The following is a 26,033-nucleotide window of genomic DNA, read 5'->3' on the forward strand; positions in this document are numbered from 1 at the left end:
CTTAATGCATCGTCATTTATGCGCTACACAATATTTCCCACAATTGCTCCTAATTGTACATTTATGTATGTTTCAGAAGATTCAACAGTTTGTATTAAAGGGGGGGCGTACGTTATTTTGTCTGTGTTTTGTATTCTTTTAATCTGATAACTCGTTATAGTTGTTTGTAGCATTTTTCGGGGTTTAGTCAATATGCTTCTAGCACGAAAGTAGATGTCAATCAACGGGGGGGGATGCCTCTTGTTTTGAATTTCGGCCATGTCCTTTGACGTGATCGGCGGAAGGCGACCTTTTGCACCGCGTCCCATTATTGCAACACCTTCCTTCCGCAGACTTTTCTCCGTTCCACGATCACACTGGACACACATCACACGGGTGCATAAAAACGTGGTTCGAAATAGGATTCGGACTCTCGTTTGTCACCCCCGGGAGGGTTGAAACGGAGCTTTGCTCCCTAGCTTAGTGTCACATAAGGCCATTTAAATACGGTACAAAACAGAGCGCCGGTGCTGGTTGAAGGAGAAAAGTATGGCTCCGCGAAACGTCTTTCCCGCTCTTTTGAAATGTTACCTCGTAGCGTGTAGCGTGAGAATAATGGTTCGTTTTCGGTGCCCGGTAAAGGGCGCGTGATGAGAAATGTGAACAATCCAAAGCACTGCTAAACTGAGTTCTCCGGTGGTGCGTCTCTCTTGCGTGCTGTTACTCTACCTTCGCTTCCTTTTTTAAAGTTACTTTTCGCGTTTACTTTTACGATCCAACCTTCAAATCCGTACCGTGGCACCCTTACCCTAATCGCTCTATTGCGCCAGAAAACCGATCAACGATTCCCCAACTCGACGACATTTTGCCCGGTGGCATAGGTCGACGACCGATGAGTTGGCAAAATAATGTACATTTCGAAAAAAAAAATAAAACGCATCTTAGCTAACGATCTATCCGTGCACGCACACCCACTCTGGCCCCCGGGCCGAGCGCGATCGTGCGTGTTGTCCCTTCGTTAGTTATATGTACAACCTAATTATGGAAAGGCTAAATTATACACACGCGTAAACACATTCGTATTAAAAATGGGGCCACCACGTGGCAGCCCCAATCGAGCGGGTGGCGGGCAACCCAATCCCGTGGCGAAGAGGCAAATAAGCCGAACGAAGTGGAGGAAGAAAAAACTATACAAAACGGTGGCTTTGCTTGCCGAATGCAGAAATGGTTCGAAACCGCCCAGCGGAGCCGAAGGAGGGAGTCTTGGAAAGAAACACACTGCCAGCTGCTGCTCCGGCGGAAGCAGCTCACTTGGCCGTGCGCCCGAGCAGCACTTCCGCTTTCGGAAGTGCCGACTGATGCTGTGACGTTTGCGTACCGATCGTGATGGTGCTCGGTTGGTAGGAGTGTAGCTGCACGTTGCCACCGCTGCTGCCGATACCACCACCACCACCACCACTACTACTGCTTCCGCAGCAGTTGCCGAGAAGCGGCGTCGAGGCCCCCGTCGTGGCATCGGCACCGAGCGAGTTGAGCGAATGGTTGCTGCCTCCAACGCCAGCGCTGTGCTGATGATGGCTGTGGTAACTAGATGGTTGCTGGTGCTGCTGAAGATGGCTACTATGATGGTGGTGATTGTGCTGCGTGTTGCCGTGTAACGAACGGTGGCTGCCGGCGCTGCTCACGCTTCCCGGCCCGACACCGCTTCCGCCGCCTGTCCTTGACGAGGGTTTGCGAATTTTCCACGCCTTCAGCTTGGCCTCCATGTTGTCCAACCGGCGCAGCAGGTCGGCCACAATGTTTAACGTCGAGACGCGATCACTCGATGCCATCGGTGGGTTCAGTGAACCACCACCGCCCGGCACAAGCGGCACAAGTGCCGTCGATGTAGCGTTCCCATTTCGTTCGATTATCAACTGACTGGTGGGGCTGGTCGCCGGCAGGAACGCTGAGCCTTTCGCGGAGCTCTCCAGCAGCGTTTTGCTTTCTTCGCCGTCCACCTCCCGGAAGCTCGGCGAGTCGGCGAGTTTGCCGGTAGCACCAAACTTGGCCAACGGTGACAGTGGGCCCACCAGACGCTGTTTGCTCGCATTCAGATTGTTGTTTAACGTTTCCAGCTTCGTGTCCGGCCCGAGTGGACCGTTCGCACCGAGACAAACCTGCGTCAGCTGAGCACTGGTGACGGTATCGCTGCCGACCAGTGTCGTCGCACCGGTACCGTCATCGTTTGCCGTGTCGGCTTTACTGTGCCGTTGTTCCGCTCCTGCTTCGTCTTCGTCGCCGTTTTCGTCCGTTTTCAGTGTCCGGACCTTTAGTTCCTGCTTCAGATCGCGCGCTTCGTCCATCAGGCGCTGCAGCTTAATCTGCATTCGCTCCTTTTCGTCCACCTCAAGCTCGAGCAGCGCGTTCTTTTCGTACGCCTGGTTTAGCATCGATTCAAACTCGACCACACTCTCACTGGCCACCCGGTTCGCCCGCTCGAGATCGTCATTCTTCTGCTCCAGCTCACGGATGTACACCTGAAACGGGCCACAATTAGTCTGCTGTGGAGCGCGGGACCGAAAATCGGCTTACCTTGAGCTTCTCGTTCTCCTTGGCCAGCAGCCGGTAGTCGGTGTCGAGTTTGCTCGTTTCGTTCTCGGTGTACTGCAGCTTCCGCTTGTACGCCTCGCACTCGCCGTGCAGCTGCGAGACCACCTGGTTAAGGTCCCGGATCTTCTTCTCCTGCTGCTCGACCGTCATCTCCAGTTCCGCCTCGAGCTGCCGCGATTCGGCCGTAAAGTCGTCAAACTCCCGCTGCGCATCGTCACGCTCCTGGGACACCTTCAGGCAGCGCTCCTTCCAGTGGCGGCACTCCTCCTCGACGCTGGTAAACAGTTTCCCTTCCATCATGGTCAGCGAGATGGACACGGCACTGCACCAAAGCACTTGACCCCCACCACGGCCTTTCGGGATGCGTGCCCAAACCGTGCCAAGGTTGACGACGGTTTGTTTGGTTTTTGCAACACTCACCCAGCACCCCGGTGCTAAGTGCGGGTTTTGGGTACTAGGCCAAGAAAATCAATTGTGCAATTCGAGCACACACGCGCACACAGCGACGCGATTCCTAGTGACCACCCGAACGCGAACGAAGAACGTCCGATGCCGAGCGCAGCGACACCGTCATCCTCGCACGCCCCTGGCAATGTCCTCGGTTTCCCCGCGGCGCTCGGTGCGTTTGTCGCAACGCCCCTACGATAATAACAGTGACCCGCGAAGACGCAGTAGCCTGAAGGGCTGCCAAGATGCAAGCGCAGCAAAGCGTGATGCACCACCAAAGTTCCTGGCTTCCACGGAGAGCAGCACCTTACACAACGATAGGCGGCCGGGATTGGCCACCGTCAGCACTGGAATACGCAATAGCCTGTTTCCGGAATGTGTTCCGAACGATGCGCACTTTATTTTGATGGTATTTTGTCGTTTCGGGAGCTACAGTTTGCACTGTTTTCAGCACCGTCCGTGGATGTAGCAACAGCAGCAGCAGCACAAAATGAAAACTTTACAGACCAACTGACAGCGTCACCGTTTGACAGCTGAGACTTCAGTGGGCCAAGGTTGCTAGAAGCGAGCGTACTGCTTGAAACGGCACCAATCAACGGAAATTAATAAATGAAAACAAATATTCATACAAATTGTTGAACAGGTTGAAGGAATTTACAGCGTGAAATTTCGTTCATTCGATTCGCAAGTAAATGTGCACTGGGTTCATTTATTTTTAACTGAACATCTAGTGAATTATTCCGTTGTCCTTTATTCATTAAATATTTGTCATTACTTTTCTGAAAAAATGTATATAAATATATAGTAAATGTATATTGTTATTCGTTTTCCCACATCATCGTAATTAATGCTCCCAAACGGTTCTCTCTTTTCTTCGTCGGTGTCTGCACGCTTTCGCATGTCGCCGCGACTAATTCTAGGTTCGGTTTGCCCCTTTTCCCTGTTCGAACATCTATTTTCCATTTTCAAACGTGCTCCTAACGAGCGTAGCATTGTTAGTAACACGGGTGCACCATTTGCGTTTGCGGATTTAACGGGCGTTTCGTTTCCTGTCTCTATTGTTTTGTGATTTCTCCCCAGCAGCAGCTATCATCGAACGGTTCACGTGTGTGGCAATCAATTGTTTGTAAGTGTTTTTGGTTTTTGGTTCGCTTCCGGTCCAACATTCGAATGGATGTGTCCGCTCTCTTTTGGGGGATCCAATTGTGCTTCGTTTCCCTTTCTAATCGTAGCCTTTTCTTATCCTTGCGACTTACTGCTTACAAACTCTGGTTGACGATATATCGGTATGTACAATACAATGTTTCTCTGCCTAAGCAAACAGGCGGGATTCTTCACACGTTTCTTCCCAGCAGAAAAGGGCGAAGATTTATCGATCATCACCTTCAATTCACAGTGTTTCATGAACCATTCAAAATGGGAAATCTGTTTCGGTTGGTTTTGGCGCATCTGGCCCAAATTGCCTTTTCTGCTCATTGTGACTAGTTTCTTGTCCGTTTGCTGCCGCCATACGGATCATGTCCTCTCGATGATCCTACAGATGTATGTGTCGTGTGTTTTCTGGTTTATTTTATCGTATCCTGCCAACGAATCCAACTATACTTCGAACCTGCTCCCTTCCTCTCCCTGCTGGCCACCACAAAGCCATGCAAAGACATGGGAACACATTGAATTTGCTAATCCATGCTTTGAACATCGGGCTGCCTTGTGTGCTCGTTCGCTCCAACGTTTGACGTTCGCTTTCGCTAAAATTAAACGGTCACATTAATCGCGGACCTTTGCGGGGATCGCCGAACACGGGAACAGTTTACGCATTGGAGGTTACATTTTGTTTAACGCTTAGCTACGGACACAGCAAGTGAACGAACCGGTTCAAGTCTGTCTCCACCGTCCATTTTCTCTCTGCTACGCACAACACATAGAAACCACTCTACGAGAAAGATATTTCACTACTTTCGGTTAAGCGTGCGTTTCGCGACATGGCACGCGCGACCCGTGCACCAGCGTCCCCCACCAGGATCTGGTGGCCTTTCCGAAGATTAGTTAATTATTTTAAATTTCAAAAATTCGGGATGCCGTCCCCATGGTGCTGCTGTTAATCCCTGGTTTAACGTTTGCGTGTTTGTGTTGTTTAAATATGGCAGTGTGTTGAATCTAACATGTAGCATGCTTGCATTCTTTAAACCCCTTCGGCAACCGGTCACCAGTGAAAATCACTACTCGAGCAAAACCTGGGTCCGATCCGATGCAATCGAGCACATTGTTTAAAATGAAACGGTCGATCATGTTGTCATGTCGATGATCAAGCAGCCTCTTGGGGAGATCGAACGAAAGGCTAGATTCAGCTCGGCGCTTCGAGTGCGCCTTTTAACTGCCTTTGGCGGGTAGTGTTGCTGTGGTAGAAGTTGCCTGTTTTCATTAGATCTAGTTCGTGTTCATGCCACTTTTGATATCACCACTCCTGCATGGGTGTAATAGATAACAGAAAGAACGGGAGAAAGCTTTGATGAGCTCAAGATAACGATTGATCACGGTATTTCTGATGATCACTCTTCCCTCACTAAAGTATTGGCCGCCTCGGGTCAGATCATTTAACCTGTAGACTTGAAGTTGTTCAAGATTTGCATATCCACAAACGCGGCACACGGTTACCGTTTTCCGCTCTTAGTCAGCCAGCTTCTCGCCACCAGCGGCCCATTGGGAGTTTTTCTACACAATTGCTGACGACAACCTAAACACATCACGGGTTGCTAGATTCAGCCTTCGGCTGATGACGCGTACGACTGGAGCCGTGCAGTTGACATATGCCTGTGTCCCATTCGTAGCCAACATTGATCTCCTAAAATCACGACATTGTTGTCATCCACTACTTTGCAATCACAGTTGAAGCATAAAATTAAATCAACGCGTAATCGTAACCGTAATCACAATTGCTTGTATCTTGTAGAGACGATTTTCATGTTCCGTGTACGTTCTTGCTCTGTTTTGTTCATATTTCAATATTTCCGTAAGTAAGCCGAACAGTGGGAAGGTCTTGTGTGGCAGTCCCTGTAAGAGGGCTTTAACAACGACGGTTCTGAACGCGCCATGATGAGTTCGCGTTAGTAAGTTGGAGTATCCCCTCCTCTTCACCGGGGGATCGTGGTATGCGGACAGTTGGTTATCAACAGGTAGTTAAAGCTTGATCGAAACTCGCGCACCCCGCCGTTTTCCATACTCCACCACCGCACCGCAGTTAACGTGATCTACCGACCGGGCGGAATCTAATCCGCGCGACGATGACTTTCGATTTGCGTACTTTTATTCCTTTCGGCACATGAAATTTTTACACACTACTATCACCTACAAATCACGCCGTCGAAATTCGTGCCCTTAGCAACAAAAATACGGCGCGAAATTCTCTTAAATTTAAGTTCTTGTGAATAAAATTTGGACACAAAAAAGGGGGTGCAATTTCGTTAGCTAAAAACCTTGCGATGATGCGTGCTGTATGACCGCGTACCGTTGGCGGTCGACGAACCATCGCGCGAAAGATCGAATGCGATCGATCTCTCTGTTGAATCCGTAGTGAAATAAATGATTGACGCGGCGAAAGATACAAAGAATGAGTTAAAAAATAAAACTGCGGGACAATGGCCCATAAAAAGGGGGAAAATAGGGGGTTTGGGAAAGGGGGGATGATGGCTCACTCACTACCCTGGAAACGACTCGAGATTGTTAACGAAAGGTAAGACGTGTCCGCCTTACGAGAAAGGTGACTGTGGCGGCGGAAAGCTGATGGGAGTCCAATTCTGCCGGCCATTACACCACCACTACCTACTGCTTGTCGATGCGTAAGCTAAACTTGGGATTCTCCGGTACGATGGTAACCACTTTGAGTTCGTTCGGGGCCTCGAGCAAATTCTTCGCATGGGCAGCGGCCGTATCACAGTCGGTGCGGCGCGATATCAGCAGCCGGATGTCCGTGTGCAGGGACAGCTTTCCCGAGCGCGACGTTTGAAACCTAGCGGAGCAGAAAAGGAGACGGTAAAATTGAGGAAACCATGCGTGATGGTGAACCGAGAACTGCCCGTACCGCAAATGGATCGCATAGCGAAGGAGCTTCATCTGTTCGGCATTACTGAGCTGTTCGATGTTTTTGCCGAGCAGCTGGAGGCTGCTTTCGTCGCACGCGAGGATCCGCTGCCGGATGAAGGTGGTCGACATGGCGGGCATGTCGCGAAAGTCGTACGGCACGACAAACATCCGAACCACCGTGCCGAGTGGGTTGAGCAACGTTGCCTGGACCGTGCCCGTGCGCGGTATCGAGTAGCCCTTTCTTGGAAGACGTAATTCACACTGCAGCAGTCGCGGTGGTGGAGGAGAAACGGGCGAATTAAAAACCCAGTCCCAGGGCACACGGTTTGACGGTCTCACGGATATACTCACCACATACGGTGTCGTTAGGTGCTGTCCGGGGAGCTCGTAGAAGTAGGATGCAACCGGAATGGTGAGCTGCGTCGGACAGAAGCTGCCGGAGGCGCCCAGCAGCACCTTGAAGTCGGCCACCTGGTACTTGGGGCTCAGGCGACGCTGTAGCAACGATTCTTCGAGCGTACCGAGCAGCGGTGCACGGCCAAAGCGGAACAGATTCCGATTCAGCACCTTGCTGAGCATCTGCGACGGTAGACTGCTGCGGGCGGCCACCAACGCGCGCCCTCCAACCTTCCCGGGGGACACGGTGAGCATGTGGCCGCCGGCCGGGTTAAGTGTGGCCGTGGCATCCAACGACAGGTACGACAGTTCGTCGTCGGACAGCTGCTCATCCGAACCGATCGAAGAACGTTCCGACGGATAGCGCGACCGTTGCTGCTGCTGTCGTTGAGCCGTGCGCATGAACCGTGGCGAAAGGTTGCCAGCGGTGCAGGGCGATGAAAAGGGAAAGATGGGAGCGGACTTGGACTTGATTGTCCCCGACCCCGGGCTGCTGCCGCTGCTGGTGGGCAGTTCGTCGAAGTCGTAGCGAAAGATTCCCTCACCACCACCGACTTCGTTGTTGGTGGTGGTGGTGGCGGCGCCGGCGGCGGCGTTACCGCCGAGCAGCAGGCCGCCACTGCGCGTGCGGCCTTTCGCCGTACCGAAGCGATCATCGATTGCGATCGGTGAGGTGGCCGGAAAGCTGGTTGACGTGGCCGGACTGCCACCGCTCGTGAAGCCCGAATCGTCGCGTGCCAGCGGCGAAAGGGCAAACACGTAGTTGAGATTGATCTTGGGCGACGGTTTGAAACAGCCCCCCAGCAGTTCCATCGCACCGGAGGGCGAGGCGGTGCTAGCCAGCGTCCGGGGGTGCGGCGATCCGGGTGCACCGTTGGCGCAAGCGATTGCGGCACAGCTGAGAATCTGTTTCTTGTGCGGCGAAACGCTGCTGGCCGTGCTGACCGAGCAATCCGTCTCGGAGCAGCTAATGTAGAGCGGCTCCTTGCACCCACCGTTCGCTGCCGGAGTGGAAGTGTTTCCCACACGCTGCCCACTGGTGGCCTGTGTCGTCGACAGTGGACTCTGGTAGGTAGTGTAGTTTTTGTGGCAACCGCAGCACTCGCCTCCGCCACGTTTTGCGAGTCCGCCACCACCAGCACCTCCGCTGACGATCGCTTCCTTCGCATCGTACTCATCGTCCTGATTATCGCCACTGTCGTCGGTCGTATCCTCTTCACTGCTACGGATGCCTAGACCATTGGCACCGGTACCGCCGTTTAGCAGCCCACCGGAACCGCCGCTGGCCGCGCAGTGTCGCCGTGCCCCCTCGCTACTGGTGATCGTGTCGATGACGTCCTCGGAAAATGCCCGACGGTAGCACTTCATCTGTTCGAACGAGAACACCGTTCCTCCGGCGCCCATCGCTCCGGTCGAGCTGCTAAGCATCGGGCTATCGCCCGGGCTGAGGAGCAGCTCGGCTCCTTCGCTAACACCGCCGTCCTCCTCCATTCCACGGCCAGTACCGGACTCTCGACCGGAACGGCGGTGCCCCGTACCGGCTCCCGATTCATCGCTCGGAATGGTCAGGTGACCGACTAGGCTCTCCGACAGCGTCCGACGGCAGCCGGGCGGCGTAGACCCGCAGTCCAGCACCGCCGTCGCAGTGATCGTTTTCTTTCCCAGCTTCCCGGCACGCGCCGCGGAAGTCGACGGTGACGGCGACGGTGACGACGACGACGACGAGAGGAGATTGGTAAGATTCAGTTTAAAATTATGCTTCGTTTTTTGTCGCTTGCACAGCCGACAGTCACCTAAATCTAGCTTTTCACTGCTGAAAGTATCACATTCGCTGCGCTGCTGCTCGCAGCGCATCTCGCCTGTCTCGTGGCCCCGCCGGTCACCGTCTCTTCCGCGTGTGGCGGCTTCCGCTTCCGCCATCTGACCACAACCGTCCACCACGACGACGTGGTTGTTGTTCTGCGTGGCGTAGTTGTTGTTGTTGATGCTGGGGCCATTTTTGTGCTTGCCACCACCAGTAGCAGTGCTGCTGCCGTTGAGGAGGAGCGATTGACCGGGACGTGCTGACGGCGGCGACTGCTGGACGACGACGGCTGCGTGGCTTCTGTTCCCTTCCTGTCCACCGTTCAGCGTGGCAGTTCTTTGGATGGCTTGTAGCAAAAGGTCGCCTTTTTGCAGTGTGCGACCGGCACTGTTGTTGCTGATGCTTCCTGCGTCCCCATCGACATCGCCATCGCCATCGTCGTCCAGGCTCGCTTCATCCCTGTCCTCATCCTCGTCGCCCTCGTAACCGTCCCCACCACCGACGATGAAGCAGGGCCGGAGGAACGTGGAGGATGGCGCCGTCGTCGGTGCCCGGTGGTGGCTAGTGATCGGCGGGTTCGGCGGCGGCGGCTGGCGTTTATCACAGTTATCATTGATAATATCGTACGTTCTAGAGTAATTGTTAAAATATTGCATATGTCTATCACTGTTGGCCCCGCCGCTGCTGCCGCCGCCGCTGCAGTGATCCGCTTCCTGTCGCATCGCCGGTGGTCCCTGAGAGCAGCTTCGTTGGGGCGCGGCATCCGTCTGATCACGAGCGAACTGGCCCACTGCCGGAAACTGCCCACAGCAGTCGGTGCAGTGAGGTTTCGGTGCACCCGTCGACGCAGCTCCTGTCATCAACTGGCTCTCGTGTCTCACCACCGGGCACTCGGTTTGCGTTGCGACGGAAGCAACGAATGGCAGTAGGGACGGTGCACGATTCGATGGCCAGTCGCCAGCGGCGGTGTTTGCCGCGCCCGCCACGGTGGCCGTTTGGGTGGATTTGGAGTTGAGGGCGATCGCGTGGTACCGATCGTCGCACACGAGCCCATTGGCGGACGAGTAGAGCGGAGGTTGGATCGAGTTGATCGAGGAGGTGAACACCGAGTTGCTGTGGATGTTGTTGCTGCCGCTGTTGCTGCAGTGGCCATTGCTGCAGCTCGCCACTTGCACCACGCTGCCACCGATCGCCGTCGGTGTGGTCGTCGTGCGCGGGCTGCCAGCTTTACTGGTCTCGCCGGCCACACTGCTGCTGCAGCTGCTAAAGCTCATCGGGGACACGGCGTACGACGACAACGAACAGCCGGCCACGTCCATTGATGAACTTCCGCTTCTGCTGCCTACCGGGGCCATGCTGCTGCTGCTGCTGCCGTTGCTATTACTACCCTTGGCCATCCCGTGGAACCCAACGGCCACACCGGCCCCTTCCGACTGTCCGGTGCCGCCAGTGCCCGCTTTCTTCTTTTTCTCACGCTTCAACATGCGCTTGCGGTACTTTTGCAATTGCTTCTCGCGGTGGCTGATGGCGGCCGATGATAGCAGAGAAATATCGGCACCGCCGCCACGCCCGGTAGCGGCACCATCTGCCGCTCTCATCCGCGACGATCCTTCGTCCTCTTCCTCTTCCAGCTCATCCTCCGGGTCCTCCAGATCCTCGCGGAAGCAGCGATGCTTGCCTTTCTCGTGGCACGGCGGTGCCGACGCTAGAGAACCGGGCCCCCTATGGTGGCCACTGCGACCCACCTGCGTCGCGTCCAGGGCCGCGTTGATGCCCGGGATCCGGTCCAACCGGGGCAAGCTCTTCAGGCACACCTGCACCACGTAGTTTTCGGCCACCGACGCGTCGGGAAAGTTGTGCACGATCGGTTTCTCGTTGAAACGGGCGGTACTGTCATACGATTTGTTGATGCGAAACAGAATGTCCAACCGGGCGGTGGGCAGCAGCGGTGGCGAACCACCCCCCGAACCGACGGGCCCGAGCGGTGGCGGGATCTTCTTGATGCGCGGATGGGCGAAGATTTCCGGCTCGAGCGAGTTCTGGATCAGCTCGGTCCAGGCGGAGATCTGCGAGAAGTAGAGCTGGCTCCGAATGGCGGCACAGAGCGACTGGATTGTCATCGCGGCCGCCGGAGATGATTTTCTGTGGGAAGAGGGAGTTTAGAGTACGAGTCAAACTACCTGGCAGCGCCGTGGCAAGGTGACTTACGTCGCGGACAGCTTCAGTGTCCACTGCTCCAGCAGGATGGTGTCATTTTCCGGTCCCAAAAACACATCGATGCAGACCGTCTCTCCGTGGCGCAGGATGAGCAACAGCTTCTCGAAGTAGCCCTGCCAGCGAAGGCACTGAAAGTGGGAACAACGAAAGGTGACCACTGCCTGTGTCTCCATAGGTCAAGGCGCGCCAAGCAAAACTTACGTGGATGTTGTGATAGCTGCAGCCGTGCTCCGAGCCCTCGTCCCCACCGGCGTCGGGCTTCACGAGACCGATCTTCTTCAAAAACTGCTCACAGTGGGGCCCTTCGCGAGGTCGCTGCTTGGTTGCCGCCATCGGGGCTGCTGCGACGGCTGGTGTTGCCGCTGGACCAACGCCAGTGGCCGCCGTTTTACGCGATCCTGACGGTGCCGACGTGGCGCTGGCGATCGGGGAGAAGTTGATGAAACTGTTCGCAATGATCGACTGATGATGGTGATGGTGGTTCTTGATCGGCGAGACGGAGGCCAGTACGTTCATCTTCTCGAATCCACTGTAGATGACACCGGTAGCGGCGGTACTCGACTGCCCAGCGCTGCCATGGCCGCCCTCATGGTGGGACCAACTCATTCGCTTCGGGCCGGCCGCAGTTCGCTCGACGAAGGACGCCTCGCCGCCGCCGCCGCCGCTGCCGCCACCGTACATCAGTGCGTCGTCGTACCCGTCGTCATTGCGTTCGGCCGCCACCAGGCTCACCAAGGTGCTGGTGGTGGTGCTCGGAGCCGCGACCGCGTCCTTGCTGCTTCCACCCGGGCCGGACGATCGTAGCTGCTGCAGCTTCAGATTGATCCGCTTCCGGGCGTCCGATATGCAGGCTAGCTTCTGCTGTACATCGCTGATCGCCAGCAGACTGCACTCCTGCAGGGACGACGTTGACGGGGCCGTCGTAGCGGCTGCTGCCGGTGGCGGTGACGCTGCTGCAGGCGCCCCGATCGGGCGCCACACACGAAACCTACCACCTAAGCCCCCCGCTGACGCTCCAACCGGGCTGCCCCCCTTCAGGTCCGATCCGGTGCTGCAGCCGTTGGCGGCGATCGCGACGGCACCAGGACCATCGCCATGCCGCGTCGTCACCGGCACCGTCACCAGCACCGACGAGTCATTGCTGACGAAGGTGGCCGTCGCCGTCGTCGTCGTCGCTGAGCTGTCATCATCGAGGGCTGACGAGCGGCCCTCCAGCACCAGCGAGGCGATACCGATCGAAACCGGAATGGCGGGATGTTTGGGTGAAATGGAGCTACCGCTGTGCATCTGAAAAAAGAAAGTGATCGAAATTAGTGTCCGGTCGTCCTCCCTTCGGTGCCTCCTCAACTCTGAAGGTAATTGTTGCCTAACAAGCCTCAGATGGCCTTCGCCCAGCAACGCGAACAGGTAGCTCCGCCGCTCTCGAGACGGTAGGCAGGTGGATTGACGAGCATCAATTATGTAAGTGGCCAAAGTATGAAGTGAAACCGAAACACTGACGCAAAAAAAGCCGACATTGGCCAACCCCGTGCGCGTTCGATTTGTGTTGCGCTTCGCCTGCAAAAATCGCGCTGCAACAGAGCGTCCGAGCGCGGCCAGTTTCTGTAACCACGAAAAGGTGACCGTGAAAGAGAGCATATTGTAGAGTGTGGCCTACACAGCGCAAGAATCACCCGACCGACCTGCCCACCTCTCTTCCGCAACATGCCACATGATTTGGCAACTTGCCATAGCGCGGGGCGGTGAAACCGAGGCGAATTTTTCCGACCATACTCGGGGGGTTCCAGTTGGTTTTTGCACCATTATTCACTTTGCTCACGCGCGATACGATATGTTTAATCTGTCCAATTAGTGTCAATTGATACATCATCAGCCGAAACGTGGTGGTGGCACGACGTTGGGCTCGGCTGATTGATCAATTCAAATGGTGACCAACACCAGAGGAGTGTAAAAGTAGCATGGAGGGACATGATTAATAGCCCCCCAAAAACCTGGTGGTCACCCTTCGGAGTGGTGGTGAAGTTCACTTCGCAAACTCGGAGGGCAATCGAAACCTCCGAAAAGGGTCGTCCGCGATTGGAGCTGACAACAAACCGAGCGTGACATAATATGCGCGTCCCATCTGCTTGCCCCGGATGGTAATTGCGGCACACACCCATCCGCCAGCGATTGATTCACGAACCCAGCAGCAGCACCAAGCCGACATCATTCGCGTACCAAAAGGGATCGTCCGCAACTTGTGGCTGTGTTGACGACAGGTCGTCTCACTGTTCGCTTTCCGACTGTGAGCATCGGGACTCGGTAATCCAATAAGACTCACATGCAGCAGCTAACATTTGGCTGGCTTTCGGACGACCAAAAGATGAATTCACGAAAAAATCACTTTTCCAAGATGTTTCGACGTCTAAAAATTCTTGTTTATGAATATTGGGCTACAAAGTCCTAGCAACAGTCTAAGAGCAGGAAAGGCAAACAAGTAATCATTATCTCGTAGTGAGTTCCAGAGGCCCATTCGCAGGCCTTTATTGGGTTGTTTGTCCTGTGTCCTGTCCACACAAAATTCCGACGCATCGAATCGCACTTCAGTTGGCCGTCAAAGAAAAGAACGGGACGGAACATAAAATCAACATGTCGATAATGTTGTTGCACATTCATTCTGTGTTTTTCTATCTCTTGTGAAAGACAACCCCCGACACTGAGGGCCACCACCACATAATAATCTTCTTTTAAAAATAGGCCCACCACCAGAGAGAGAGCGAGAGCGAGAGAGCGAGAGAGCTCGGGAACACTAGCGGGTGGATTGAGCTTGCAAACACCACCCCACACACACACCCCACAGATCCGCCCCTCCGCTCTTGCGAAATGTGAAAACTGTGATTCGAACGTCGATTGACGTCTTCTTGAGGGGGTGGCCGCATCCTTCCCCACCACACCGTCACCCCGTGGCATCCCGGTCATACCGCGCTAGACCAGCTGGTGGTGCGCGACTCTCAAACCGAATCGAAGCAAGAAGCAAGACGCCTCCCCCCCAACCTCCCGCATAGAGAGTGAAAGGAAATTCGAATCGGCCCCGCCGGGGCCAAGAAAAATCAGCATCGGTGTGTGTGTGTTGGGCGCACGCGATGGGCGCCCTCCCCGAAGGGAAAACCAAGTCTTCCAAGGCCCATGTGAAAATCGGTCTCTCGCTCGCTCGCTTGCCCCACGGGTTATGTTGCAAACCCACAGTAGCGTGGCCGGGTTGGCAAGGTTGGCACAGGCAAGGAGCATCATTGTCGCTGCGTGCTGTCTTATGTACTCCACAAACCAGAGAGCGCGAGAGAGAGAGTTCGCTCTCCGATCGAGAGCATATGCGCCGTGGAAGCGGGGTGGTGGTGTGATGGTCGCCCTATCAGCCACCGTCCCCTCCACCACAGCACCTTGCTGGCCCTGATCCGGGTAACGGTGGAAAACTAGGTCACGACGACGAGCGGCAAAGTTCTGTTCTACAAAGCCCTTCCAAATAGAAATAGTCGGCTGTTTTATGTTGTGTCCCCCCCTCGGGGGGCTATGTTCCGCGCGGGTCAAGCATGGCTGCGCGCGTGTATTATGCTCTGCCGCCCATTGTTTTGAGCCGTTTCTGGGCGGCGAGAGCGGGAGTGGTGGCCCATCGGCGGAAGCAGTCCCAATGAGGAAGCGGTGGAAGCGGCACACACGAGGCCACCGATGATGCGTGGGGAAGCCCGCCCGCCAGTACCGGCCAATCAAACTAATATGCTGTCGCGCCCCGGTCCACTGTGTTGCAACGGCAATCAAAGTATCAAAATGGGAATCGGAATTGAAACTACCGAAGCTACCGAGCCAGCCCTAGCCCTGGGGATGAAGGCGACGGATTACGGATTAGACATTACGCAAAACGGGAACGCGTTGCCTTATACGCGATAAACGTGATCCGAAAACGGGCATCGGTATTAGCTGATCAGCTTAAACAGAAATAGAATTGTACTTAATGGAAATTGAACAGCAACCAAATGAAGCAGAGCAAAAAAAAACGGAACGCATCGAAGAGCAACATACACACAGGCGCACACATTCTGTCCGGATTGTGATCCGTCAGAGTGTTACGCAAAAAAAAATCCGCTCTCTCACCGACCGAACCAAACCCTTCACACAGCGCCGCCCCGGGGGTTGCACACCCTCAGCTGCTTATGTACATAGAAATCATATGTTCCGGGTGCGTCAGTATTGGTGCCCAGCATTGCCAGCAAAAGCTCAGTTATAGGGTCTAAACGGTGGGGGGGTCCATCGAGTGTCCAGCGAGAGAAGGAACACGAACACACCCGTTACACACCTTATGTGCCCCTCCCGCCCCCGGCGAGTGGTGGAAAAGAGACCCACCGTAATAAGCGCCCGTGGCCAACCAACGCACACCACCAACAGGGCAGGCTAAGGGTAGCACACACACTCTCGGGGAATCGTGGGGGATGGATATACGACTGTGGGTGGACGGGCGGTGGTGGCGAAGCGACAGCATAACACGCGCCCCGTCGGTCGGTCGGTCCATTTCCTATGTACAGAAGCACGCGCGCACGCTCCGCCACGCCATGTTCCGGCGGTTTGTGTTTCTCTTCTTTTGAGGGTACCCTTTTCTCTGCCGTCCCGGAGTCTCTCCTCCTCCGATTATCGCGCAGAAAACACGTGATTCCCCCGGATGAGGGGGGGCGCGCGAAGGGTGGACGACGGACATCGTCACCAGACAAATGACGACGGCAGCGAAGGTGAAACTAATGTTAGTCCCGCCACCGCCACAAAGGGCCTGGGCAGGGCCTTTGTGGGACGAGAGACTGAATTCGACCGGATCGACGATGGATACTCCTCTCTATACCAATTGCACAATCGCGCGACATCTATCACAGGTCATCCCAATCAATTGTGGAACCTTCACCGCCTCCCTAAGGAGGATTATGGACCTCCCAAGTGATCTCTCCACCATCACCACCTACTGCCTTTGGGTTCCGTCCACCCTCGAGCTCGACAGAAACACGCGAAGCGAAGCGAAGATGAAGGTGTCTACAAAATCGAAAGCCATCACACATCATCCCTACCGAGACCCCACCGGTGTTCCAGCGCTGATGGCGGCGCTGGTGGTGACCTACTAAACGCGCGTCACTGAAGTGGATGGAATTCACTTTTTTTCCCGACTCTCTCTCTCTTCAGGCGAAGAGTGCGTGAATTTACGTAATTTCATGCATACCCGGATTTGTTGAAGCAATGGCTCTCTGGAACTCCGGCTCCGGAGGATTCCTCAATCTCGGAAGCCATAGAAAAGCGACCACAAAAAGAAGGGGTCTCAATTTCCCACCACTACTACACGATGGTGTGTCAAGTCATCAGATATAAATAAAGTAGAGTGTATGCCGCCCCACGCGAAGATGTCGATGTCCGCGCACGCCTCTGACGCATATCTATATCGCTTCGACACTACTTTACAGTTCATTTAACTCAAATCAGCTGTCAGCCGTGTGTCGACGCTCGGGTAACCCGGATGATGATGGTGATTGGCTCCCGACCCCCCCGACGACGCATGTCCTTGAGCGGTAAAAGCATGATCCTTGAGCTGGGCGAAAGTCCACGTGCTACTTTTGTGGTGCCTGTTTCCAAGTGCGTTCCCCCCGTCGGTGTGCTGCCGTCTCCTGGAGTTCAATGTGACAATCACAATCGCACTGCGTGGCCCACCGTCGTGACCCAAGAGGCGTGACGATTAGAGAGTACGGTGCAGTCGCCTCCGGAGGGCACACAAGAGGGCGTGCAGTCACGGTGTGTACTCAGAGAACCCGCGGACTGATAACCTCTCGCTGCGTGTATCGTGTGTACACACACCGGAGGAATGTGTAAGCCAGGACGATCCAGGAATCGGCCGCCGTACAACGCCGGATTCTGTGATTTGCAACAGGCAGAATTGTAAACAGGCGATTGATCAGCGTAGAAATCCGGAACTATCCGGTAAGAACACAACAAGCGGACTGAAGCAATACACGACACGCTACATTGTGGTGGAAGCGGGCATCAAAATCCATCGATCGTCGATCGGGTGCCACCCCGGGATTACGCGATTTACAAACATTTCTTTTTTCCGTTCCGTTTCAACTCTGATTGTGGAGAGTTGTCCGCGGCGTTGCTGCTGATTGACCCCCGACAGGGATCCGCCGTAAGAAGAAAGTGGCTGGCCTCTGGCCGCCACCCCAGAGATAGTGCTCTGGAAGAAGAAGCGATCTCGTCCGGGTCCATACACTTTGCCCAACGATGAGTGCGATCACAGAGCATGCGGTCGGAGCGTGTCTCTCTCCCCTGCGGTGACACAATTATAGGCCTGACCTAAGCGGGGTCGGGGCAAAAACGATTCCACTCGGCGATAACGATAAGCGCGTCCGACCACAGCGTTGTGCGTGGCTTACATCAGCCAGAAGACGTGCGATTTCCCTGAACTGAAGTCCTGAAGATCTCTGGAGTTGAGTACGGGGATGAATATTCATCGAAGTGGGATCTCGTCTCAACCCTGTATTCTTCAGAACTCTCCCCAGAGCATCTCCATCTGTGAGACTCTACACTTCAATCCATGCCGTGCTTTTCACACAGCTTCCTCCCCGTAGACCGCATTGTTTCATTGTAGAGCAAGTGTAGGAAGAACTCAGCACCGCAAAGATTCTAAATATATCTTTCTTATCCCCACAAATGGAGTGGTGTGTACGGTGCACACAACAACGTCGGGGCTTTGTCGAGTAGTTTCACCTAGATCCGTCCAGCGTCGTTGCAGAAACACACCACCGAGACAGAGACAGGAGAAGGGTTACTATTTTTACTGACACGTGCCCGTGTCCGCGAGCGTCATGGGTTCTTCTAGGAGCGGAACACCTCGAACACCGAGCGGCCAGATTGCTAAAACGATGCGCTCCTCGTTCGCTGATGTTTAGAAGAACCGGACCCTTCTTGGGGGGGCTCCTACGACCGCCGCGATTGATCTCGCATCCGCACACGGATGGCCAACACGTGCCACCCTGAAGACCGAGCCCGAGAAAGGTGGTCCACACACCCGATGAGTGTGTTTCGCCATTTTTTAATGGCCTCTCACGACGACGACGGTAAAACGGTGAAAGTTAATTGGCGACGATGAGGTTAATTGAGGCGCTAGGTTCATGATAATTGTGAAAAGCGGGGATTTAGCGGTGTGATTGTGTCAACAGGCGGCGGAGGGAATGTTGTTATGAAATGCGTGCGACGCTGAGTTTCGTCCCGTCTCGTGCCAGGAGTTTAAGAATTAGAAGGTAACCCATTTTCCATTTATCAATTGTTTGGAGAACGACGTTCTTCTGAATGTGTTTTGAGACCCTTTGGGAGGCGTCGTCCTTACACGTGTCGACCTAGTAATAGTGAGAGGGCTATCGACGAAAACTAGGCATTCACCACGGGGGGCCGCCGCTCAAGGTTCAATTGCTTTAACCTTTCCCGTTTTACGCGATCGATCGGTGCCGCTGCTGAACCACCTCTCCCTAAGACCCTAAGATGAAGGCGTTAAACGACGCACCTCCTTTCGCGGGGAGTGAACGTCACAGTCGTTGGTACGCGCTGTTGTACGTGTTCCTTTCGCATTTGCCCACCACCCAGACGTCGGCGAACGGTGGACGTCGTTTGGTCAAATGCGCCCCTCTACTACCTTCAGCTACCTCTGCTGAGGGAGCCTTCCCTTTCGAGACACGCTTAGGTGACCGTTTATTTTTGTGCGTTTTGGAGACGCCGACCGCCGACTATGGGAGAGGCAGCTCTAGATTGTGAAGTAGTCGATAAAACCCGTCGGATGGAGTACAGAAACACAGATATTTAGTATCCACGAAAGAAGAACGGGGTTTACGAGGCGGACCGAGTGGCCTTCTGGTGACGCAAGTAAGGGATGACGGAGCGACGACGGAGTCGAGGGTCAAGCGATTTGCCCGTTCTGAACCCCGCGCACCGATCGCAACATGATCATGATGACGGTGATGATGATGTTGGGTGGTGGTGGTGTGCGTCGTGTGATCGGCAACATTATGGCGATCCGCAGACTGAGGAAGGCCTCAGAGGGGCATCAGATGAGAACACACCCTCCTCTCCTCTCGTTGGTTGCTCCCCGCACAACACGCAAGCCGCTCATAGCACAACACGATCTATTTTCGAAAGAAGGAAGCTTCTTTGGGCCACGCTCACTGCTGCTGGTATTTAATTTGTTTTGATGGTAAAATAGCACACCGCCGATGGGTGTTTGGGCTAGGAATGCGCCAGCACCACCACCAGCGGCCAGCGGAAACGTCAAACAGCTTCATAACCATTTGTGATCTATTTCGATCTGCATATTTTCATTCGAAGAGCTCAACTTATTGCTACAGAAACCTGAAACTCGGGTGGTCTCCGATGGACCCAGCTTGGGGGGGTGCCGATCGAAGAGGATGGTGGACTGTAGTTTCGTTTTGGAGTTTTGTGCAGAAACATTTTCAAACAGTTTGCAACACTCTACGAACGGATTCCGAACAGTTTGTCGAGGTCCGAAGTGTTTGACTAATGTCCGAAACAAAAAAGGAAAGCTCTGTGTAACTAAGTCCTTATCAACCACAAAAGCTTTGTTTGCATTTAATTTGAACACAAAGTCGCGCCACGTTCTCGGGTGTCTCTACTAGGACATAGTGTTTTGCCTGAAACTTACTTCTCTGTTTCCCCCGAAAAAACTGGCTAAAGGCAGATATCTGCACGACCGCACGTGCCAAACTTCCCAAGACAAACCGGCAGCGCTATCGTTGACCAACGAGTTATCAGTTCCAACAGTTGTCACCGTTTGTGGTTAGCTCCTGTAGTGTAGCTACTACTCTACCGCGATCGTGTGCCTTACTACTGCTAGTGTCGGCCGATCGGAACGAGAGAATGAACCACGAAACAACCCACTTCACGAGGTCGAGAGGTTTATTGGTTTGCCACAGCACCAAACCCATTAAAAGCCAACGGAAGGAAACATTAACGTCAAGGACGACTGGCAGAGTGGTCGAAAATCGGGCCGCGGGCCGCGGGCAAAGTTTATCAGCCCGAGGAGTTTGTAGAGTTTTACATTAGACCACGGCGCAAGGTCAACGATTTTTCACAGTTCGGTTATCGCGCTCGCACGGACCCCTCCGATTGCTGGGCTGCTTCACGGGAGGTTGGTGGTTGGCTTCCCGTGTGAGTCAATGTGGTTTGAAGATTAGGCCGTTTTCGGTGTAGTTTGACGTGGCCTTTCACTGACTTGATTAAAGTCATGGAGGAAAAGGAGATCAATTCTACAGTTGCATCCACCACATTTTGTCCAATTTATGCGTTACGCCACGCAATCTACGGACGTCGAGTCGAAGGTGACACCACCACCTGGCTGGCCGCGCTACTGCTGGGGGCCTGACCAGGTCAAGCCGGACAGGGACATGAGCGGCAGAGGAGTTCGGTGGGCCGATTTCACCACCAGCCAGCAGTCTTGTCCGTCACGTCACGCCTTGCCGGACTCCGGAGGGCCTTCACCAAAGCGTTCAGCCCCAATTGTAGAGACGCCAACAAAAGCACGAACCTTGATTTTCCTCTCCAAAAACCGGCCTGTCTGTCTGGTCACAGACACCAGACCTCTGGTGGGGTGGCCTAAGGAAGTCGGCAACTCGTCTACGGCTGCCAAAGCGATACCCCGACAGAGGGGAGAGCGAGAGAGAGAGAGGGAGAAAGAGCCCCTGGCAACACCTGAACTAAACCGACTGTCGTGCTGGGCGCACACGGCCGGGTCTCGTCCACGCGACAGGCCACCGCGGCTGACCTTCATAATAACACCCATGTTAATTTTTCTTCAACTAATGAGATTTCTATTTCACAATCCCCTGCAGACGTGTTTCGCTCGCTGACCACAACACTGGGTCTCTTTCTTCGTCTTTTGCCCTTTTCGCTAGAGCTTTTAAATTTACTTAGGCCTTTGCAACTGTTGTGAAGAAACTTCAAGCCCAGCAGCTGCCAGCCAGTCTCCACTAGTTTCATGTAAAAGTCTGGAAGTCTGGGAGTCTGGGAGTCCTCTCGTAGCCGTTTTGTTGATGGCGTCACACCAATTTCAACAACGTCAGACGGAATTCTAAATATTGGTCAGCAAACAGGGTGCACTAGGAAGAGAATCACTCCTCCCAATCAAGCGACTCTGCCCGTGGATAACGTACTCAGCCACATCAGTAAATCCCCCAACACCGTTGCCGGTGATGTGGGGTCCGTCGTCGCGCTATCTCTTAAATCATACGTAATCTAAACCGCAGGCAGCGAGCGTGCGCCCTCGCGGATCACTGTCAGCTGTTTTTTTATTGTACAGCCTGCCTTCTCCTGTCCCCTGCAGCTTCTAGTTCTAGGCGATAACAGGTTCCTACACCGTTCATTGCAGGAGAGTGTGGATTGTGGACCAAGTGAACGTCAAACCTCTCGTGGCAAGGTGTTCGTCGATTCGTCGACGATGATCGACGAAACGGGAAGGTGAAAACCACATGAACCACCCCCTTGACGACGACCGCAGAGAACGCAGCAGCAAGTAGCAGGAGCCACCTCGCTGCGTTGGGCCTTGAAACCGCCAGAAAAGAGCTGAAAAGCGATTGGAAGGGTAGAGTATTGGGAGGTAAGTAGTAGCGAGCTAGTGATCGGGTTTCGCCACCAGTAGCAGCAGCAGCAGCAGCTGTTTGTCCCCGCAACGACGACGGTGTGTGCCTTTCGCCACACTTGGCAGCTGATTTGTTGAGCTACTTGACGCACTCCCTCCCCCCTTCTCGGGCTGAGGCGCGGCTCGCGGGTTGACGGGACGTCGGTAACACACGTGCCAGTTTTCTTGGGCTGCTTGCCATTCGACCGCAACAAATACACAGACACAGCGGCCGGTCGTGTATACTAGAGAGCCCGAGAGATAGAACACTTTATGGCGGCTCCGACTGAGAGAAGCCCGTTTTATTGTTTTACCCCGCTCTGTCGAAGAAACCTGCGTCATTCCGTGGGACTTCGGCAGGAAACAGCCCGGCGGCGACGATGGGCGGCTTCTTTTTACCGCTTTCCGGGCCGAAAGAAAGTGAAGTTGGCAAGTAACGGATCGCGCTTCACCCAGGCGGTCGGAACCTATGAGCGTCGAGGCCACCAGACGGCGTGCGATGAGCGGTGAGAATCCGAACGTAACAGAAACCTCAATCGCCGGAGGAGATGGCCATGGCCGTTACCGAGTAGTTCCGTCTCTTGGGGTTTGCGTGGCGATTTTTCGACTTGGTGGAAGGGTGCATCCTCTACGAGGCACCAACCACCCCAGTAGAAGCATCTGCTACAAACGCATGAACTGATCGCTACCGGAGGGGGCCTAGGCTCAGCACTCCGGAAACGATTGTAGAAGAAAAAAATGAATCACTCGATTCTCGCTAGTAACGCAAACCCACCCGCCAATGATCAGATGTTCCGACAACAAAGGGCCCTTCGAGTGGCCGGTTCCACAAACAATTCAAGATCGCCCCCCGGCCGCACACAACTCAATTACGCGATCCCCCCACAAAGGCACCCTGTGTATGGCGGGGTGGCATGGCGTATGTACGGTCCTCCGCGACTGCACTGAAATCAATACGCTCCCCACGTGCGAATCTTCCACCGTGGAATCTTCCACGGTCTTCCCGTTCCGGTTCGGTATTGATTCGCTTTAAATCAACTGCAGGTCCGATTCGATTCGAGGGCCACTGGAAGTGCGCGCCGCTGACGTCAGAGAGTCGGGGTGGAAAATATTTTCCAATCTCCATCATCATCTTCACATGGCCGCTTCAAAGTCTGTCTATTCACGGTCAGGAGATCGCTACAGCCCAAAACCGAACGATGCGAAAAGGAGCAACGAGTATTGCGCGCGGCGTGCGTCAGAGGCACCTCCTCTGGCGCGTTTGTGTACTACTAACAATTTCAGGTCAAACAAACTCTATTACAGGTCACCTGTACTGTCCAAATTTTCTGGACCAACAGTAGTGCTCGAGCACTTGGCAAGCCCCGGGTCCTGAATAACCTTTGTCGACTCGGCAAAGACTCGCCGCGGACACACTTTACCTCTTCTCCCCACTAACGACCAAGAACGGCGCAGTCGAGGGAAGCGAGCGCCCAGAGAGAGCCTGGTGGACCTTGCACTGTGCGCTGCCAATCAATCGCCACCGTCCACGTTCGCGAGCGGCTAAGACATTTAGACGCCCTCTACAGTGCGCGCGTGTGGCCACAGAGGCAGCAGGAGCTCCATTGCACACCACAACACACCTTCTCCACCTGCACACACAGAGAGCGCAGCAGAAGTGTGTGGCCACCGGGGGGTTGTTGCAAGTTGCACACTGTGCGCGCAGCAATTGTCGAGACTAATGCAATTTACGGCGTTCGGCACAGCGAATCGTCGTGGTGCAACCTGCGCGGGGACTTCACACCGTCATAGTCCAGTCCGTCCCTTGCGCAACGGTTTCATCCGATCGAGGTTTAAAACCTCAGCCGTTCGCGGAAAAGGTGACTCGCTCGTGTTCCGTGTCCCGCGTGCTGCAATCATCTGGGTGCGCGGTGAATGACGATCGTTGATGACTCCCGCAGATCAATTTGTCGGGGCACGTGCGCACGATCACGGTGGGATGTAGTGTAACTGGGCGCTAAACGGTCACATTTCGTCACAGGTCACACTTCGGTCACAACACAAGTAATCTTAATTTGTATGATTTCAGAAGTAAAACTGAGCCACCAAAAAGGAACCTAGAAAAGGTATTTCGGTGCATATGCAGAGCAGTTGAGGCGCTGCCCTCGACGTTACATAAAGTGGGTCGTTAGCAGCTACAACATTTTCCAACATGGCCCTCGGCGTTACACGATCCTCGAATCGAACAGAATTGGTATCGTGCCAAACTTTGTCCGCAGCCACACAACCAGCTGTTCGAGGTTAACGGCGCTGTTGCTTGCGGATCGGCATGGTTTAATGTGCACCAATACACCGCCACCCAGGCGGATTCGAGCACCCCTTTCCCGAAGCATGCCTCTCGTCTGAACAGCTCCGCGCGTGGCCCGGTATCGTCCGGGCAGTAGGAACACGGCTTCGTCTCCCTCTGGCATTACCGTCCCGCGTGCGCTTCGGGTCGTCATTGAGATGATAATTGCAAACAGTGCCATAATAGGCGATTATGGAGGAGCCCTCATCGTCGTTTCGATCGCAACCCCCCTTTAGTAGTGGATGGTGGTGGAACCCTGGCACTCCTCCTCTGGGACGCGGAGAGCGAAGGGGAAACGGAAATGGAAGTTATGTACTACGCGCGCCGCGTATTTGACAACCAACTACCAGCCAGCGCACAAAGGGTTGATTTCCCTCCTGAAACGGACAGAGCGCGAGAGAGAGAGAGAGACGGGCGAACGGTTGAACCTCGCGAGTCACGTCACTCTATATGCGATGCGTCAAGACTGTACGGTTTTTGAATCATCAAACGAAGGTTAAGGTGATGACCGCGATACCTCGATCCGAACCGAAACCCATTGGGGACGCCATCCAAATCGGTGTCGGGCCCACCACCGGTTACAATATGGCAAATGGTGTCTAATTAATTGGTATTTGGCCCATTTATACGCGCAGCCCGAGGCAACGACGAGCAATCCTCAAGGTGAGGATCCATCGTGACCTTCTACTAGGCCCCTATCCGAGAGCGGCTTAAAAAATGTACACTTCATACCCAACGTAAGCTCGGAGCTGCAGGTTTCCGGTCCCCATCTAGCCCCGTCCGGTAGCGGTTCATACCTGCAAGAAGAGCGGAGAAAAGATTGAAATTAATTTGCTACAACAGGAGAAACAAGTCTAGCGTCGATTTGTGTTGCCCTTCCGCCAGAGTTGGGACCTTGCGCTAGATGACATTTTTAGCTTTATGTGACCATCTTGATGGCTGGGGTGGCGCTGCAGGGAAAAATCCCACAGCCACCGAATCGACTGCAGTGTTGATGACGATGGTATGCGCGCGATCGACAAAGATCATCGTACGAGCACCGGTCGACAGGACAGGTTCTCGGGGCGTTTAGCCAGCACACCTACCTACCGCTGACCAAACGAACGAACAGCCGTCTTGACGGAAAGCATCATCCAATATTCATAAGGCATCTAATAACCGCGTAAGCTGCGGATCGATGCCGAGCGAGACAGCACGACGAACCGGCGGTACATCATCGCCGTGATCATCATCAGCGTGTGGTGATGCTCGCTACACGATCGCCTCTCGTTCACCTCTAAAAATAATAAACACACCATGTGTCTGCGGGCCTGCTCCTCGGACCGGTGGTCAGTTCTCCCCAAAACCGCGTAAGTACTGACACAGAGGGAACCACTACTACCAACGGGGCGTTTGTGCGCACATGGACACGCGAGAGCACGCGTCGCAGTATGGCGATCGCATACTAGGCACCCTGCGTACGCATAACAGTATCCCCACGGACAGCATAGATCGGTTGATCCGCGGCATCCGCGGGT

The 26,033-nt window shown here is 54.4% G+C and overlaps 3 protein-coding genes across 3 annotated transcripts in view; all 3 read right to left on the reverse strand.

Annotated features, from left to right (window-relative positions):
* Positions 1 to 928: 928 nt before the first annotated feature.
* Positions 929 to 3,014, reverse strand: LOC131212426 (nuclear distribution protein nudE-like 1-A). The gene is made up of 2 exons (XM_058206284.1): positions 2,554 to 3,014; positions 929 to 2,498 (listed from the first exon to the last, which is right to left on the reverse strand). Exons 1-2 carry the CDS (start codon positions 2,869 to 2,871, stop codon positions 1,287 to 1,289), a joined length of 1,530 nt encoding a protein of 509 aa, XP_058062267.1. The 5' UTR covers positions 2,872 to 3,014; the 3' UTR covers positions 929 to 1,286.
* A 718-nt stretch (positions 3,015 to 3,732) lies between these two features.
* Positions 3,733 to 26,033, reverse strand: part of LOC131208198 (uncharacterized) — a 33,435-nt gene continuing 11,134 nt past the window's right edge. Inside the window, exons 2-7 of the mRNA XM_058200849.1 lie at positions 11,714 to 12,799; positions 11,504 to 11,640; positions 10,714 to 11,437; positions 7,447 to 10,683; positions 7,094 to 7,356; positions 3,733 to 7,021 (exon numbers count right to left, since the gene is read on the reverse strand). Of these exons, the coding sequence (XP_058056832.1) occupies positions 6,835 to 7,021; positions 7,094 to 7,356; positions 7,447 to 10,683; positions 10,714 to 11,437; positions 11,504 to 11,640; positions 11,714 to 12,799 (5,634 nt within the window). The 3' untranslated portion in view covers positions 3,733 to 6,834. The remainder of the gene's footprint in view (positions 7,022 to 7,093; positions 7,357 to 7,446; positions 10,684 to 10,713; positions 11,438 to 11,503; positions 11,641 to 11,713; positions 12,800 to 26,033) is intronic.
* Positions 24,749 to 26,033, reverse strand: part of LOC131208199 (uncharacterized) — a 23,429-nt gene continuing 22,144 nt past the window's right edge. The window contains exons 3-4 of the mRNA XM_058200850.1: positions 25,249 to 25,313; positions 24,749 to 24,786 (exon numbers count right to left, since the gene is read on the reverse strand). Of these exons, the coding sequence (XP_058056833.1) occupies positions 24,749 to 24,786; positions 25,249 to 25,313 (103 nt within the window). The remainder of the gene's footprint in view (positions 24,787 to 25,248; positions 25,314 to 26,033) is intronic.

This window comes from Anopheles bellator, chromosome 2, assembly GCF_943735745.2.
Source record: "Anopheles bellator chromosome 2, idAnoBellAS_SP24_06.2, whole genome shotgun sequence".
NCBI classification, from domain to species: Eukaryota; Metazoa; Arthropoda; class Insecta; order Diptera; family Culicidae; genus Anopheles; species Anopheles bellator.

Bases quoted from the DNA above. Each gene is read 5' to 3' on its own strand.
- LOC131212426 (XM_058206284.1), bottom strand. From the start codon at position 2,871: ATGATGGAAGGGAAACTGTTTACCAGCGTCGAGGAGGAGTGCCGCCAC. The intron at 2,499-2,553 runs GTAAGCCGATTT...GGCCCGTTTCAG, and splicing joins AGGAGAACGAGAAGCTCAAG to GTGTACATCCGTGAGCTGGA.